At 45.5% G+C, this 17333-nt stretch overlaps 1 protein-coding gene across 1 annotated transcript in view; it reads left to right on the plus strand.

Annotated features, from left to right (window-relative positions):
• The first annotated feature begins 2352 nt into the window (after positions 1–2352).
• LOC118380053 (hydroxysteroid dehydrogenase-like protein 2) overlaps positions 2353–17333 on the plus strand; it is a 28133-nt gene continuing 13152 nt past the window's right edge. The window contains exons 1-7 of the mRNA XM_052500901.1: positions 2353–2562; positions 6312–6475; positions 6681–6779; positions 7483–7597; positions 14166–14269; positions 14598–14696; positions 14910–15104. Of these exons, the coding sequence (XP_052356861.1) occupies positions 2546–2562; positions 6312–6475; positions 6681–6779; positions 7483–7597; positions 14166–14269; positions 14598–14696; positions 14910–15104 (793 nt within the window). The 5' untranslated portion in view covers positions 2353–2545. The remainder of the gene's footprint in view (positions 2563–6311; positions 6476–6680; positions 6780–7482; positions 7598–14165; positions 14270–14597; positions 14697–14909; positions 15105–17333) is intronic.

The following is a 17333-nucleotide window of genomic DNA, read 5'->3' on the forward strand; positions in this document are numbered from 1 at the left end:
TGTTGAGATCGGTGTGGAAGAACTTGACTGGCTTACACAGAGCCCTGAATTTAACCCCATCGAACACCTTTGGGTTGAATTGGAACGTCGTCTGCGAGCCAGGCCTAATCGCCCAACATCAGTGCTCCTACCTCATTAATGCTCTTGTTGCTGAATGGATGCAAGTGCCCACAGCAATGTTCCAACATCTAGTAGAAAGCCTTCCCAGAAGAGTGGAGGCTGTTATAACAGCAATGTTCCAAAATCTAATGGAAAGCCTTCCCAGAAGAGTGGAGGCTGTTATAGCAGCAATGTTCCAACATCTAGTGGAAAGCCTTCCCAGAAGAGTGGAGGCTGTTATAGCAGCAATGTTCCAACATCTAGTGGAAAGCCTTCCCAGAAGAGTGGAGGCTGTTATAGCAGCAATGTTCCAACATCTAGTGGAAATCCTTCCCAGAAGAGTGGAGGCTGTTATAGCAGCAATGTTCCAACATCTAGTGGAAAGCCTTCCCAGAAGAGTGGAGGCTGTTATAGCAGCAATGTTCCAACATCTAGTGGAAAGCCTTCCCAGAAGAGTGGAGGCTGTTATAGCAGCAAAGGGGGGGACCAACTCCATATTAATGCCCATGATTTTGGAATGCGATCTTCGACGAGCAGGGGTCCACATACTTTTGGTCATGTCGTGTAGATTTTCCATTCAATTTGTTTTGCTTTTTGGATACCAAAATTGTGCTGGATGATTTAGCATAGCGACAGCTAGCTAGCCAACTAACGTTACCTATGCTAAATCTTACAGCAGAATACCAAAAACGTGCTAACTGGCCCATAAGGAAAATTGGCCTTATAAAGTATTTAGACCCCTTAACTTTTTCCACATTTTGTGAAATCACAGCCCTGTTTAAAAATGGATTAAATTGTTTTTTCCCCCCTCATCAATCTACACACAATACCCAATAATGACATCACAATACCCAATAATGACATCACAATACCCAATAATGACATCACAATACCCAATAATGACATCACAATACCCAATAATGACATCACAATACCCAATAATGACATCACAATACCCAATAATGACAAAGCAAAAACAGGGTTTTAGACATGTTTGTTCATTTATTTATTTAAAATTAACTGAAATATGACATTTACATAAGTATTCAGACCCTTTACTCAGTACTTTGTTGAAGCACCTTTGGCAACGATTACAGCCTCAAGTCTTCTTGGGTATGATGCTACAAGCTTGGCACACCTGTACTTGGGGAGTTTCTCCCATTCTTCTCTGCAGATCCTCTCAAACTCTGTCAGGTTGTATGGGGAGCTATTTTCATGTCTCTCCAGAGATGTTCGATCGGGTTCAAGTCCGGGCTCTGGCTGGGCCACTCATGGACATTCAGAAACTTGTCCCGAAGCCACTCCTGCGTTGTCCTGTTGGAAGGTGAACCTTCGCCCCAGTCTGAGGTCCTGAGCACTCTGGAGCAGGTTTTCATCAAGGATCTCTCTGTACTTTGCTCCGTTCATCTCTTCCTCGATCCTGACTAGTCTCCTATTCCCTGCCGCTGAAAAACATCCCCACAGCATGATGCTGCCACCACCATGCCTCACCGTAGGGATGGTGCCAGGTTTCCTCCAGACGTGACGCTTGGCATTCAGGCCAAAGAGTTCAATCTTCGTTTCATCAGACCACAGAATCTTGTTTCTCATGGTCTGAGAGTCTTTAGGTGCCCCTTGGCTAACACCAAGCGGGTTGTCATGAGCCTTTTCCTGAGGAGTGGCTTCCTTCTGGCCACGCTACCATAAAGGCCTAATTGGTGGAGTGCTGCAGAGATGGTTATCTTTCTGGAAGGTTCCCCATCTTCACAGTGGAACTCTGGAGCACTGTCAGAGTGACCATCAGGTTCTTGGTCACTGACTCCTGACCAAGGCCCTTCTCCCTGATTGCTCAGTTTGGCCTGGTGGCCAGCTCTACGAATTCTTGGTGGTTCCAACTTCTTGCATTTAAGAATGATGGAGGCCACTGTGTTCTTGAGGACCTTCAATGCTGCCGAAATGTTTTGGTAAAAATGTCTAAAAACCTGTTTTCCCTTTATAATTATGGGAATATTGTGTGTAGATTGCTCATTTTTTAAATGTATCTAATACATTTTAGAATAAGGCTATAACGTAACTAAATGTTGGAAAAGTCAAGGGATCTGAGTATTTTCCGAAGGCACTGTAGGTGTTAGGGTTGGTTGTTGGTGCGATTATTAGAATTTCTCTCTTTTTTTATTTTTGTATCACAAATGTACCGTGATTGAACATATACACTATCGCACAGTAGGTGGCGGCATGCAGAAACACAATGGGCGAACGCCAAGATTATACCAAAGAAGAAGAACATCTCTAACTGGGGTAAAGGCCACTTCGGCTGCTGTCATCCGTTGGTCACATTGTATCCGGATAGTTTTTTATTTTTATAGCAAAGTTGGAAACTGGACTTTGTTTCTGAACTGACTTGAATCGTCCGTTCACATTCTCTGCGTTTAAAAACATATCTGCAAGAGAAATCAGACGTTTCAAAATGTTGCAAAACACAGGGTAAGTAACATCAGCTAGCTAGCCTGCTAACGTTAGCCTCTTGGCTACATAACATACTATATAGTTGTCTAGTTTTCTCCTTCAAGCTTTTCGTAAGTGGTTGATTACTTGCATGTAACCAATTAGCTAAGCTGTAAGAGTAACATTTTTCGACGAGCATTACGAAATACATTTTGTCCAGAAATTGTAACATAAACTGTGTTGAAATGTTAGCTAGCCAGGGTTGTAAGCAGTTGTAAATGAGAACTTGTTCTCAACTCGACTACCTGGTTAAATAAAGGTGAAATATATATATATATATATATTTAAAGCAAGTAATCTGGCTACGATAAAGAAAGGTGAGTGAGTTGTCAGTGAACTTTGCTGTTTTGTCTTTCACACGCATCCTCTTATCCTGTACATATCACCGTTACAATGTGTACCTACTAGTTATGTAACTATATATTTCAAACAGCTAGACTTAGATTTGTTTGTTTTTTGACTGGTTGTAAACTTAGCAGGCATTGTATCATGTAGGTGAATGCCTGGGTAAATAATATAAAAATGTCACAAAGACCTGATTGGGAATGGAGATTCAGGCTAAAGGTCACCGGAGTGTAACAGCCAACCAATGAGTGACCTCTATCTCACACCACGGTCACAACATCGCGAGACTTCCAGGTACGCCTGGTCAGGGATTTGAGAAGTCGGTGAAATAATTGAAAAATTCATCCTTAGTCGTTCATTTTCTCTCAATCTAAAGGCACAACCTGGTTTCGTGGCAATGTCTTAAGTAGTTGAACATGTTATTACCCCCAAACTCGTGAAAATGACAAACTGACATTTTTAATATGTAAAAAAAAAAAACACTTATCGAATGAGTGAGTGTCTTTTGATTTTTGACGGCCAGCCGTTCTGTTGCGAGACGGACCTTTTAGGTGTTTCTACGCCTGAGTTCAGCGAGCCAAAGTCGCCATGACACCGCTTACAACTGTGATAAGAGGATTTCTATTGGATAAGCAGTTTTAGCCTGTCTTTGATAACCGCCCCTCATTTTAATGAATGGCCTCTTGTCATATTATGCCAAAGTGATTCTGTCCTTGAGTATTAGCCAATCTCTTTGTGTTGTCGTGCCAACTCCTTTTCTGTCATTGTCAAGACCCTTTTTTATGTATATATATATTTTTTCTTCATGTTTGGCAAACAGACTGGCCCTCAGCCAACTTGAATTGAATGAATTCATTGTGTTAAATTCAGGTACATGGAACTGAACCCAACCCTGGTAGACTCTTGATAGAATTCCACATCGTATAATTTAAGTCCATCCCCTCGCCCATACCCGTCGGTTACACTTTCACTACTTGAGGAGACAAAGATGGAATTATCTCTTGATTGGATGATGCCACCTCCCCGAAGGTGTTCTGTATGGATTTTTGCTCTAATTTCTTACATCCTGGCCTAATGCACAATGTAGTGGCAGCAGTCCTCCTGAACCCATCCTGACCTAATGCACAATGTAGTGGCAGCAGTCCTCCTGAACCCATCCTGACCTAATGCACAATGTAGTGGCAGCAGTCCTCCTGAACCCATCCTGACCTAATGCACAATGTAGTGGCAGCAGTCCTCCTGAACCCATCCTGACCTAATGCACAATGTAGTGGCAGCAGTCCTCCTGAACCCATCCTGACCTAATGCACAATGTAGTGGCAGCAGTCCTCCTGAACCCATCCTGACCTAATGCACAATGTAGTGGCAGCAGTCCTCCTGAACCCATCCTGACCTAATGCACAATGTAGTGGCAGCAGTCCTCCTGAACCCATCCTGACCTAATGCACAATGTAGTGGCAGCAGTCCTCCTGAACCCATCCTGACCTAATGCACAATGTAGTGGCAGCAGTCCTCCTGAACCCATCCTGACCTAATGCACAATGTAGTGGCAGCAGTCCTCCTGAGCCCATCCTGACCTAATGCACAATGTAGTGGCAGCAGTCCTCCTGAACCCATCCTGACCTAATGCACAATGTAGTGGCAGCAGTCCTCCTGAACCCATCCTGACCTAATGCACAATGTAGTGGCAGCAGTCCTCCTGAACCCATCCTGACCTAATGCACAATGTAGTGGCAGCAGTCCTCCTGAACCCATCCTGACCTAATGCACAATGTAGTGGCAGCAGTCCTCCTGAACCCATCCTGACCTAATGCACAATGTAGTGGCAGCAGTCCTCCTGAACCCATCCTGACCTAATGCACAATGTAGTGGCAGCAGTCCTCCTGAACCCATCCTGACCTAATGCACAATGTAGTGGCAGCAGTCCTCCTGAACCCATCCTGACCTAATGCACAATGTAGTGGCAGCAGTCCTCCTGAACCCATCCTGGCCTAATGCACAATGTAGTGGCAGCAGTCCTCCTGAACCCATCCTGACCTAATGCACAATGTAGTGGCAGCAGTCCTCCTGAACCCATCCTGACCTAATGCACAATGTAGTGGCAGCAGTCCTCCTGAACCCATCCTGACCTAATGCACAATGTAGTGGCAGCAGTCCTCCTGAACCCATCCTGACCTAATGCACAATGTAGTGGCAGCAGTCCTCCTGAACCCATCCTGACCTAATGCACAATGTAGTGGCAGCAGTCCTCCTGAACCCATCCTGACCTAATGCACAATGTAGTGGCAGCAGTCCTCCTGAACCCATCCTGACCTAATGCACAATGTAGTGGCAGCAGCAGTCCTCCTGAACCCATCCTGACCTAATGCACAATGTAGTGGCAGCAGTCCTCCTGAACCCATCCTGACCTAATGCACAATGTAGTGGCAGCAGTCCTCCTGAACCCATCCTGACCTAATGCACAATGTAGTGGCAGCAGTCCTCCTGAACCCATCCTGACCTAATGCACAATGTAGTGGCAGCAGCAGTCCTCCTGAACCCATCCTGACCTAATGCACAATGTAGTGGCAGCAGCAGTCCTCCTGAACCCATCCTGACCTAATGCACAATGTAGTGGCAGCAGCAGTCCTCCTGAACCCATCCTGACCTAATGCACAATGTAGTGGCAGCAGCAGTCCTCCTGAACCCATCCTGACCTAATGCACAATGTAGTGGCAGCAGCAGTCCTCCTGAACCCATCCTGACCTAATGCACAATGTAGTGGCAGCAGCAGTCCTCCTGAACCCATCCTGACCTAATGCACAATGTAGTGGCAGCAGTCCTCCTGAACCCATCCTGACCTAATGCACAATGTAGTGGCAGCAGTCCTGAACCCATCCTGACCTAATGCACAATGTAGTGGCAGCAGTCCTCCTGAACCCATCCTGACCTAATGAACAATGTAGTGGCAGCAGTCCTCCTGAACCCATCCTGGCCTAATGCACAATGTAGTGGCAGCAGTCCTCCTGAACCCATCCTGACCTAATGAACAATGTAGTGGCAGCAGTCCTCCTGAACCCATCCTGGCCTAATGCACAATGTAGTGGCAGCAGTCCTCCTGAACCCATCCTGACCTAATGCACAATGTAGTGGCAGCAGTCCTCCTGAACCCATCCTGACCTAATGCACAATGTAGTGGCAGCAGTCCTCCTGAACCCATCCTGACCTAATGCACAATGTAGTGGCAGCAGTCCTCCTGAACCCATCCTGACCTAATGCACAATGTAGTGGCAGCAGTCCTCCTGAACCCATCCTGACCTAATGCACAATGTAGTGGCAGCAGTCCTCCTGAACGTAGTCCATCCTGCCGAACAACCTGTTCCTTTGTTGTTTGTGAACTACAGAAAGCTAGCGGGGAAAACCCTGTTCATTACAGGGGCAAGTCGTGGTATTGGCAAAGCCATCGCACTCAAAGCTGCTAAGGATGGTGCCAATGTTGTCATAGCTGCTAAAACAGCACAAGCCCACCCCAAACTACCCGGAACCATCTACACCGCTGCAGAAGAAAGTGAGTACAGCTTGACTTTACCTTTAGCTTTTATCTGGCTTTAGGCTTCGACCACATTTTCACACTTCTGACATGTAACTTTCCGTCTATTTTCACCATTTAGTCCCTCCCAGTTTACCAGGAATTCTTGAGCTTCTTGACTTTGTGAATTCTGTGATAATAAGTGCATTGGTATGTGTTGCTTATCCCTGTGCGTGTTGCCTAGTCGAGGCGTTGGGAGGCAAAGCTTTGCCTTGTATCGTAGACGTCAGAGATGAGAAGCAGATCGGCGAGGCAGTGGATCAGGCCGTGCGGAAGTTTGGAGGTGAGTAACAACGAGACATTACACCCCAAATGAAGGGGAAAAAGCACAGAATAACCAAGAGCATTAGTCAATTAGACCGCGTTTAATATCGGTTAACGCAGAACTAAAGTAAAGGAAGGCACTGCATCACAGTGCTAGAAGCGTCACTACAGAGCCTGGTTCGATCCTGGGCTGTATCACATCCGGCCGTGATCGGGAGTCCCATAGGTCGGTGCACAATTGGCCCAGCATCGTCCGGGTTACGGTTTGGCCGGTGTAGGCCTGTCATTGTAAATAAGAATTTGTTCTTATCTGGCTTAACTAGATAAATAAATAAAATATTGCGTAATTGGTGGGCTGCTCCGTTAAGTTCTGGGTCCATTCGGGTAAGAAGGGAAACCAGGAGAACTAGAACCAGGAGCTCCACCTTCTCTCTTTGCAAATTACGGGTCGAATCTTGTTAGCTAACGTATTCTGTTCTTTCCTGACAGATTCTATCAGTTATGTTTACGTTGATCTGTCCACGAGATTAAACTGGGCTTATCTTTTCCGTTTGTTTGTTTGTTTGTGGATTTAGGCGTATAGCCGGATCTACACAAACAATGTCATTTGAACGTCATTTCGTCTTGAAATTAGTCTACTTTTGAGATCTGAAAACATCTGACAAGACTTTTTCATTTGTAAAAGTGAAGTGTCCCTTGTTTGAACATAAGTCTGTATCCAGGTATTGATATCCTGGTGAACAATGCCAGTGCCATTAATCTGACGGGGACCCTGGAGACGCCCATGAAGAAAGTGGACCTCATGTTGGGCGTCAACCTCAGAGGGACCTATCTGACGTGAGTGAATGAATACCTGAATACCTGCTAACAAACGGGATGGTCGACTTGGCCGTCATCTATGCAATCCGTTTGATTGTGTGCTATTCTTGATTTATTCTAGAAAACTCTCTAAGCATTGGTATTGGTCGCCTAGCAGTTAGGAGCGAGCCGGTAACCCGTTGCCAGTTTGAATCCCGGGTCTGATGGGGAAGATCTGGTGGGAAATGAGCTGGCAACTGGAGGGTTACTGGTATCAAATCCTAGATGTCCACACACACACTCACTCACTCACTCACTCACTCACCACTCACTCACTCACTCACTCACTCACTCACTCACTCACTCACCACCACTCACACACACACACACACACACACACACACACACACACACAACAACTGTTCCATGGGAGCAGAAATGTGGGTTGGGACCTTGAAGAATACGGTGATCTTAACGTTAAGAAGTAATTGTTTATTCATCACTATTTCATGCCAGCAGGTGGCAGTATAAACTGAGCTGCAATGTGTTGACTCTCTTCTGCAGTACAGGGTCATCAGCTGACTACCTTCTGTAGTCCAGGGTCATCAGCTGACTACCTTCTGTAGTCCAGGGTCATCAGCTGACTACCTTCTGTAGTCCAGGGTCATCAGCTGACTACCTTCTGTAGTCCAGGGTCATCAGCTGACTACCTTCTGTAGTCCAGGGTCATCAGCTGACTACCTTCTGTAGTCCAGGGTCATCAGCTGACTACCTTCTGTAGTCCAGGGTCATCAGCTGACTACCTTCTGTAGTCCAGAGTCATCAGCTGACTACCTTCTGTAGTCCAGAGTCATCAGCTGACTACCTTCTGTAGTCCAGAGTCATCAGCTGACTACCTTCTGTAGTCCAGGGTCATCAGCTGACTACCTTCTGTAGTCCAGGGTCATCAGCTGACTACCTTCTGTAGTCCAGGGTCATCAGCTGACTACCTTCTGTAGTCCAGGGTCATCAGCTGACTACCTTCTGTAGTCCAGGGTCATCAGCTGACTACCTTCTGTAGTCCAGGGTCATCAGCTGACTACCTTCTGTAGTCCAGGGTCATCAGCTGACTACCTTCTGTAGTCCAGGGTCATCAGCTGACTACCTTCTGTAGTCCAGGGTCATCAGCTGACTACCTTCTGTAGTCCAGGGTCATCAGCTGACTACCTTCTGTAGTCCAGGGTCATCAGCTGACTACCTTCTGTAGTCCAGGGTCATCAGCTGACTACCTTCTGTAGTCCAGGGTCATCAGCTGACTACCTTCTGTAGTCCAGGGTCATCAGCTGACTACCTTCTGTAGTCCAGGGTCATCAGCTGACTACCTTCTGTAGTCCAGAGTCATCAGCTGACTACCTTCTGTAGTCCAGAGTCATCAGCTGACTACCTTCTGTAGTCCAGAGTCATCAGCTGACTACCTTCTGTAGTCCAGAGTCATCAGCTGACTACCTTCTGTAGTCCAGAGTCATCAGCTGACTACCTTCTGTAGTCCAGAGTCATCAGCTGACTACCTTCTGTAGTCCAGAGTCATCAGCTGACTACCTTCTGTAGTCCAGAGTCATCAGCTGACTACCTTCTGTAGTCCAGAGTCATCAGCTGACTACCTTCTGTAGTCCAGAGTCATCAGCTGACTACCTTTTGTAGGAGTCAGAAAGGAAAATAATCTTTCCATAAACCCTTCAAACCATTAGAAATAACTTCAAAACAACTGTTTATCTATTGGTTGTATTACCAACATAAATGATAATGCACAATAACATCACAATCTCAAAATAATATCTTTCACTTGTAAATGATCCCGTACCTCGGGCATACCTCTTAATGTCCCGTACCTCGGGCATACCTCTTAATGTCCCGTACCTCGGGCATACCTCTTAATGTCCCGTACCTCGGGCATACCTCTTAATGTCCCGTACCTCGGGCATACCTCTTAATGTCCCGTACCTCGGGCATACCTCTTAATGTCCCGTACCTCGGGCATACCTCTTAATGTCCCGTACCTCGGGCATACCTCTTAATGTCCCGTACCTCGGGCATACCTCTTAATGTCCCGTACCTCGGGCATAAAAAATATTGTCCCGGTAAATAATTGAGGGAAACCAACTGACCTTCAGTCACGCAATAAATACATGTGTAAAACCGGTCTCATTCATACAATCAGATTGTTATAAACATGATCAGTAAATGTCAGTACATCTTCACCTACAACTAAACACTAAAAAAGGTTGTAGTCAGTGGGGACAGACAGTCCATCCCATCTACCAACAGATCTTCAGAGGAGAGGAGGGGGGAAAAGGTTGTCGTCAGTGGGGACAGTCAGTCCATCCCATCTACCAACAGATCTTCAGAGGAGAGGAGGGGGGAAAAGGTTGTCGTCAGTGGGGACAGTCAGTCCATCCCATCTACCAACAGATCTTCAGAGGAGAGGAGGGGGGGAAAGGTTGTCGTCAGTGGGGACAGACAGTCCATCCCATCTACCAACAGATCTTCAGAGGAGAGGAGGGGAAAAAGGTTGTAGTCAGTGGGGACAGTCAGTCCATCCCATCTACCAACAGATCTTCAGAGGAGAGGAGGGGGAAAAAGGTTGTCGTCAGTGGGGACAGTCAGCCCATCCCATCTACCAACAGATCTTCAGAGGAGAGAGGCCACAGCGGAGACCAAAGGAGATAAGTAGTCTTGCAACACAACAGAGGAGCTTTGGAACTGAGGGTTCCTCATTCGCACCACTGTCACCCCAAACTTTTGCTCATCTGATGCTGGCTTTTTAATAGGGAATTGAAGGGAAAGCACGCCATCGGGGGGAGAAGCACTGAGACGGTTTAGACAAATTCAGGGCCGTCACACACACACACCCCTTCCCCTTGGAAAAAGCCAACCAATGCAATGGAAGGTACATATTGGTCTGGGAAACTGAGAAAAGTCTTCCTCACTTTTACTCCTCAATGATATTCATGACATCAGCTGAGGGCTAACGGGACTTAACGTGTGAGATGTCGTCGGGGAATCCGAGAAACACATCCATCACTTTCTTCTTTAAATATATTCAGGACCTTGCGCTGTTCAATCTCCTCCAATTCCTCGGCTAAGGGGTAACAAGCCTTAAGGCGTGAGACATGGACAACGGCCATATTTTTTAAAATTGTACCTTTATTTGATTAGGCAAGTCAGTTAAGAACAGATTCTTATTTTCAATGTCAGACTAGGAACAGTGGGTTAACTGGTCTAGGAACAGTGGGTTAACTGGTCTAGGAACAGTGGGTTAACTGCCTGTTCAGGGGCAGAACGACAGATTTTGTACCTTGTCAGCTCGGGATTTGAACTTGCAACCTTTCGGTTACTAGTCCAATGCTCTAACCACTAGGCCACCACTAGAAATTCAACGTCCGTTTGCGTTGAACGATTCAGAGAACATCTCAACATTGCACCGGGCAAACTGTTTTCCAAGGATGCAAGTGCCATATCTTCACCACTCGGTAGTTCGGAGGGCCATTCTGCTCCACAATCCTATATGGTTCTTGCCATTTAGGAGTGAGCTTGGCTAAGAATTATTTTTTTCAGCTTTTAAGTACGGATGGAAGTGTAGCGACACCCGATCACTGACCTGGAAGTGTAGCGACACCCGATCACTGACCTGGAAGTGTAGCGACACCCGATCACTGACCTGGAAGTGTAGCGACACCCGATCACTGACCTGGAAGTGTAGCGACACCCGATCACTGACCTGGAAGTGTAGCGACACCCGATCACTGACCTGGAAGTGTAGCGACACCCGATCACTGACCTGGAAGTGTAGCGACACCCGATCACTGACCTGGAAGTGTAGCGACACCCGATCACTGACCTGGAAGTGTAGCGACACCCGATCACTGGCCTGGAAGTGTAGCGACACCCGATCACTGGCCTGGAAGTGTAGCGACACCCGATCACTGGCCTGGAAGTGTAGCGACACCCGATCACTGGCCTGGAAGTGTAGCGACACCCGATCACTGGCCTGGAAGTGTAGCGACACCCGATCACTGACCTGGAAGTGTAGCGACACCCGATCACTGACCTGGAAGTGTAGCGACACCCGATCACTGACCTGGAAGTGTAGCGACACCCGATCACTGGCCTGGAAGTGTAGCGACACCCGATCACCGGCCTGGAAGTGTAGCGACACCCGATCACCGACCTGGAAGTGTAGCGACACCCGATCACCGACCTGGAAGTGTAGCGACACCCGATCACTGACCTGGAAGTGTAGCGACACCCGATCACTGACCTGGAAGTGTAGCGACACCCGATCACTGACCTGGAAGTGTAGCGACACCCGATCACTGACCTGGAAGTGTAGCGACACCCGATCACTGACCTGGAAGTGTAGCGACACCCGATCACTGACCTGGAAGTGTAGCGACACCCGATCACTGGCCTGGAAGTGTAGCGACACCCGATCACTGGCCTGGAAGTGTAGCGACACCCGATCACTGGCCTGGAAGTGTAGCGACACCCGATCACTGGCCTGGAAGTGTAGCGACACCCGATCACTGGCCTGGAAGTGTAGCGACACCCGATCACTGGCCTGGAAGTGTAGCGACACCCGATCACTGACCTGGAAGTGTAGCGACACCCGATCACTGACCTGGAAGTGTAGCGACACCCGATCACTGACCTGGAAGTGTAGCGACACCCGATCACTGGCCTGGAAGTGTAGCGACACCCGATCACCGGCCTGGAAGTGTAGCGACACCCGATCACCGACCTGGAAGTGTAGCGACACCCGATCACTGACCTGGAAGTGTAGCGACACCCGATCACTGACCTGGAAGTGTAGCGACACCCGATCACTGACCTGGAAGTGTAGCGACACCCGATCACTGACCTGGAAGTGGTAATGGCGCCGGAGGAGATGGCTGCCGTTTACGAGTTCCGTAACCAATTGTGCTGTTCGGTTTTTGTTTTGTTGCATTGTTTACCTTTTTGTTGTTGTTGTACATAATGTTTCTGCCACCGTCTCTTGTGAAAGAGCTTCTGAACAGCGATTACTCACCTCGGACTGGACAAAAACTTTGTAATTATATTTTATTATTTACAAATCGCAGGTGAAAGATTTACGGCTCCCTTCTCGGACCAGGCCCAACGATACGGGTGCTTGGTGAGATGCGAGTGCGAGTGGATAATCTGCCTTTACAATCCATCCTACTGGAGAATAAACTGGAAAAGTGCCATTCAAGACTATCCTACCAAAGGGACATTTAAAAACTGTAATATCTTATGTTTCAGTCTTGGCAGAACGAGGACATGGATAATGCAAAACTACAAAAATCACTGAAGCTGGAGACTCACATCTCCCTCACTAGCTTTAAGCACCAGTTGTCAGAGCAGCTCACAGATCACTACACCTGTTCATAGCCCATCTGTATACAGCCCATCTATCTACCTCATCCCCATACTGTATTTATTTATCTTGCTCCTTTGCACCCCAGTATCTCTACTTGCACATCCATCTTCTGCTGATCTACCATTCCAGTGTTTAATTGCTATATTGTAATTACTTCGCCACCATGGCCTATTTATTTCCTTAACTCCCTTGTTTGACCTCATTTGCACTCATTGTATATAGACTTTGTTGTTTTTCTACTGTATTATTGACTGTATGTTTGTTTTACTCCATGTGTAACTCTGTGTTATATGTGTCGAACTGCTTTGCTTTATCTTGGCCAGGTCGCAGTTGCAAATGAGAACATTTTTCTCAACTAGCCTACCTGGTTAAATAAAGGTGAAATAAAATTAAAATCTACAGTTGGCTGGGTTTTCCGTGCCTCGGCAAGACGGCACAGCGACTTCTAGTAAGATGAGGGTTGGTGTTGTCATTTTGTCAACACCCGCTGGTGCATGAGCTCTACTATTAAGGAATGCTCAAGGTTTTGTTGGCCTGAGGTAGAATACCTCATGATAAACTGTAGAGTACGCTATTTCCCAAGAGTTTATCTAATTTTCATTGCTGTCTATTTACCAGCACAAACCGATGCAGGCATGAAGACCGCACTCAACAAGTGTTGAGGGGTCTTGACTGGAGAGACTCTGGCTGTGGTTCTAGCATGTTTCTTTCTCTGTTCATATTGCTGTTGACATCCTCTACCCTTCTCAAACTGCTGTCCCAGTCTAACCAGTCAGACTCTTTCTGAGTTGACTGGCCGGAATGATGTTCTTCAAGATCAATTTAATGACTCCTTCCTCCTCAGTGCCAGGTTTCCACCGTCGGCACAGGGAGCGGTAACTGTATGCAAAGTCACCGATACTCTCCCTCTCTCTCTGTCCTTGCGCTTAATTCCTTCACTTTTTCCACATTTTGTTACGTTACAGCCTTATTCTAAAATGTATTTTAAAAAAATCCCCCTCATCTATCTACACACAATACCCCATAATGACAAAGCATAAACAGGTTTTCAGAAATGTTGATTTTAGTGTATATCATAAAAAATGACATTTGCATAAGTATTCAGACCCTTGACTCAGTACTTCGAGAGGGTTTCATTTGACGAAGAAGCCTTTTCTGAAAAAATGTATTTCTGACTTGTTGTTTTGCCAGGTCTAAGCTGTGCATCCCACATCTGTTGAAGAGTAAGAACCCTCACATCCTGAACCTCAGCCCACCCCTTAACCTGAACCCCATCTGGTTCAAAAACCACACGGGTAAGGAAGGCTTCATCCGCTGTCTGAGTCTCGACTATCAGTCCTTTTTACCCAAACTTCCCTTCACTGATTTTAAACAGAAAATGGCTTCTATAGGAAATAAGATGGAAACTCCCTTTAGCACCTGCCTCCACCAATCCAATGCTTTTTTTTTTTTTTTCGATTTGTGGGTAGTAGTGAACAAGTTGAGGAGAAAGGAGAGCTTGTTGGGACCGTACCCCCTCTGTTTGCTCTGCACTGAGAAAGATCTTGTTTTCAAATCACTGACTTGTGTTTTTAACCTGTTCGTTGTTGTTGTTGTTGTTGTTGATGATGTTTTCCCTTTTAGCGTACACAATGGCCAAGTATGGCATGTCCATGTGTGTTCTGGGCATGGCCGAAGAGTTCAGAGGGTCCATCGCTGTCAATGCCTTGTGGCCTAAGACGGGTATGTGTTGTAAGATACCATTTACACGGTTTAACCCGTTTTAATGATCCACAAGTAGACACGAGAAGACTAGTTTGTCTCTTTGTTGTCATCTGAAATCTCATCAGTTCTTTCTAAAATAATGTATTTTGAAGTAATTTAAAATAAAAACTGGTTTAATTCAAAGAAAGATGTATTTATTTTTCTTAATGAATGTTGCGCCGTGTCCTCCAGCCATCCAGACTGCTGCTATGGAAATGCTCGGTGGCGCGGAGGTGGGTAACCAGTGTCGCAACGTTGACATCATGGCAGACGCAGCCTACGCCATCCTCGGGAAGCCACGCAGCTACACCGGAAACTTCCTCATCGACGAGGAGATTCTGAAGACCGAGGGAATTAAAGACTTTGACATTTACGCCGTCGCTCCAGGTACGTGCACGGCGAAGTGAGGTTTAATTAACGTCACAGGTGTAAAACAGCCCGATACAGTAATCCTTCCACCCCCTAGAGTCTCTTGATGCGCTGGTGGGTCAATATCAGTGACATAATACAGAAATCACCGTCTGAACCAGTCAGTTTTAAGATGAGAGATGTTTATTTCATTGGATGGATCTGCGGTGGAAGTTGGCCGAGCTGCAGCGGTATTTGTCAGCCCGTTGGACGTTCCCGAAAATAGGCCCATAAACTGATATGACCTCCTCTACGACCCCCACGCGTGCCACAGCCCTCGTCTAAAGGTAACCGGGTACCAGTTTTAAAGAAAATGAATGGAAGTATTGATGTAGTTTTGTGCCACCCCCCACCAGATACAATTACTTACAGTTTGTTTCCTGAGTTTTCTTATATCTCGTAGATTTCGGACAGACACTTCCAACCCGTACGTTTTGACTCATCTTTCTTCCTTATGTGCGTTTTGACTCGTCTTTCTTCCTTATGTACGTTTTGACTCGTCTTTCTTACTTATGTATGTTTTGACTCGTCTTTCATCCTTATGTACGTTTTGACTCGTCTTTCTTACTTATGTATGTTTTGACTCGTCTTTCATCCTTATGTACGTTTTGACTCGTCTTTCTTCCTTATGTATGTTTTGACTCGTCTTTCTTCCTTATGTATGTTTTGACTCGTCTTTCTTCCTTATGTACGTTTTGACTCGTCTTTCTTCCTTATGTACGTTTTGACTCGTCTTTCTTCCTTATGTTTTGACTCGTCTTTCTTCCTTATGTTTTGACTCGTCTTTCTTCCTTATGTACGTTTTGACTCGTCTTTCTTCCTTATGTACGTTTTGACTCGTCTTTCTTCCTTATGTACGTTTTGACTCGTCTTTCTTCCTTATGTATGTTTTGACTCGTCTTTCTTCCTTATGTACGTTTTGACTCGTCTTTCTTACTTATGTATGTTTTGACTCGTCTTTCTTACTTATGTATGTTTTGACTCGTCTTTCTTACTTATGTTTTGACTCGTCTTTCTTACTTATGTTTTGACTCGTCTTTCTTACTTATGTTTTGACTCGTCTTTCTTCCTTATGTATGTTTTGACTCGTCTTTCTTCCTTATGTACGTTTTGACTCGTCTTTCTTCCTTATGTATGTTTTGACTCGTCTTTCTTCCTTATGTACGTTTTGACTCGTCTTTCTTCCTTATGTATGTTTTGACTCGTCTTTCTTACTTATGTATGTTTTGACTCGTCTTTCTTCCTTATGTACGTTTTGACTCGTCTTTCTTCCTTATGTACGTTTTGACTCGTCTTTCTTCCTTATGTATGTTTTGACTCGTCTTTCTTCCTTATGTTTTGACTCGTCTTTCTTCCTTATGTTTTGACTCGTCTTTCTTCCTTATGTACGTTTTGACTCGTCTTTCTTCCTTATGTATGTTTTGACTCGTCTTTCTTCCTTATGTACGTTTTGACTCGTATTTCATCCTTATGTACGTTTTGACTCGTCTTTCATCCTTATGTACGTTTTGACTCGTCTTTCATCCTTATGTACGTTTTGACTCGTCTTTCTTCCTTATGTATGTTTTGTCTCGTCTTTCTTCCTTATGTATGTTTTGACTCGTCTTTCTTCCTTATGTACGTTTTGACTCGTCTTTCTTCCTTATGTACGTTTTGACTCGTCTTTCATCCTTATGTACGTTTTGACTCGTCTTTCTTCCTTATGTACGTTTTGACTCGTCTTTCTTCCTTATGTATGTTTTGACTCGTCTTTCTTCCTTATGTACGTTTTTTGACTCGTCTTTCTTCCTTATGTACGTTTTGACTCGTCTTTCTTCCTTACGTTTTGACTCGTCTTTCTTACTTATGTACGTTTTGACTCGTCTTTCTTCCTTATGTACGTTTTGACTCGTCTTTCTTCCTTATGTACGTTTTGACTCGTCTTTCTTCCTTATGTACGCGTTTTGACTCGTCTTTCATCCTTATACGTTTTGACTCGTCTTTCATCCTTATGTACGTTTTGACTCGTCTTTCTTCCTTATGTACGTTTTGACTCGTCTTTCTTCCTTATGTACGTTTTGACTCGTCTTTCTTCCTTATGTACGTTTTGACTCGTCTTTCATCCTTATGTACGTTTTGACTCGTCTTTCTTCCTTATGTACGTTTTGACTCGTCTTTCTTCCTTATGTACGTTTTGACTCGTCTTTCTTACTTATGTATGTTTTGACT

The sequence above is a fragment of the Oncorhynchus keta genome, unplaced genomic scaffold, assembly GCF_023373465.1.
Source record: "Oncorhynchus keta strain PuntledgeMale-10-30-2019 unplaced genomic scaffold, Oket_V2 Un_contig_12263_pilon_pilon, whole genome shotgun sequence".
Lineage (NCBI taxonomy): Eukaryota > Metazoa > Chordata > Actinopteri > Salmoniformes > Salmonidae > Oncorhynchus > Oncorhynchus keta.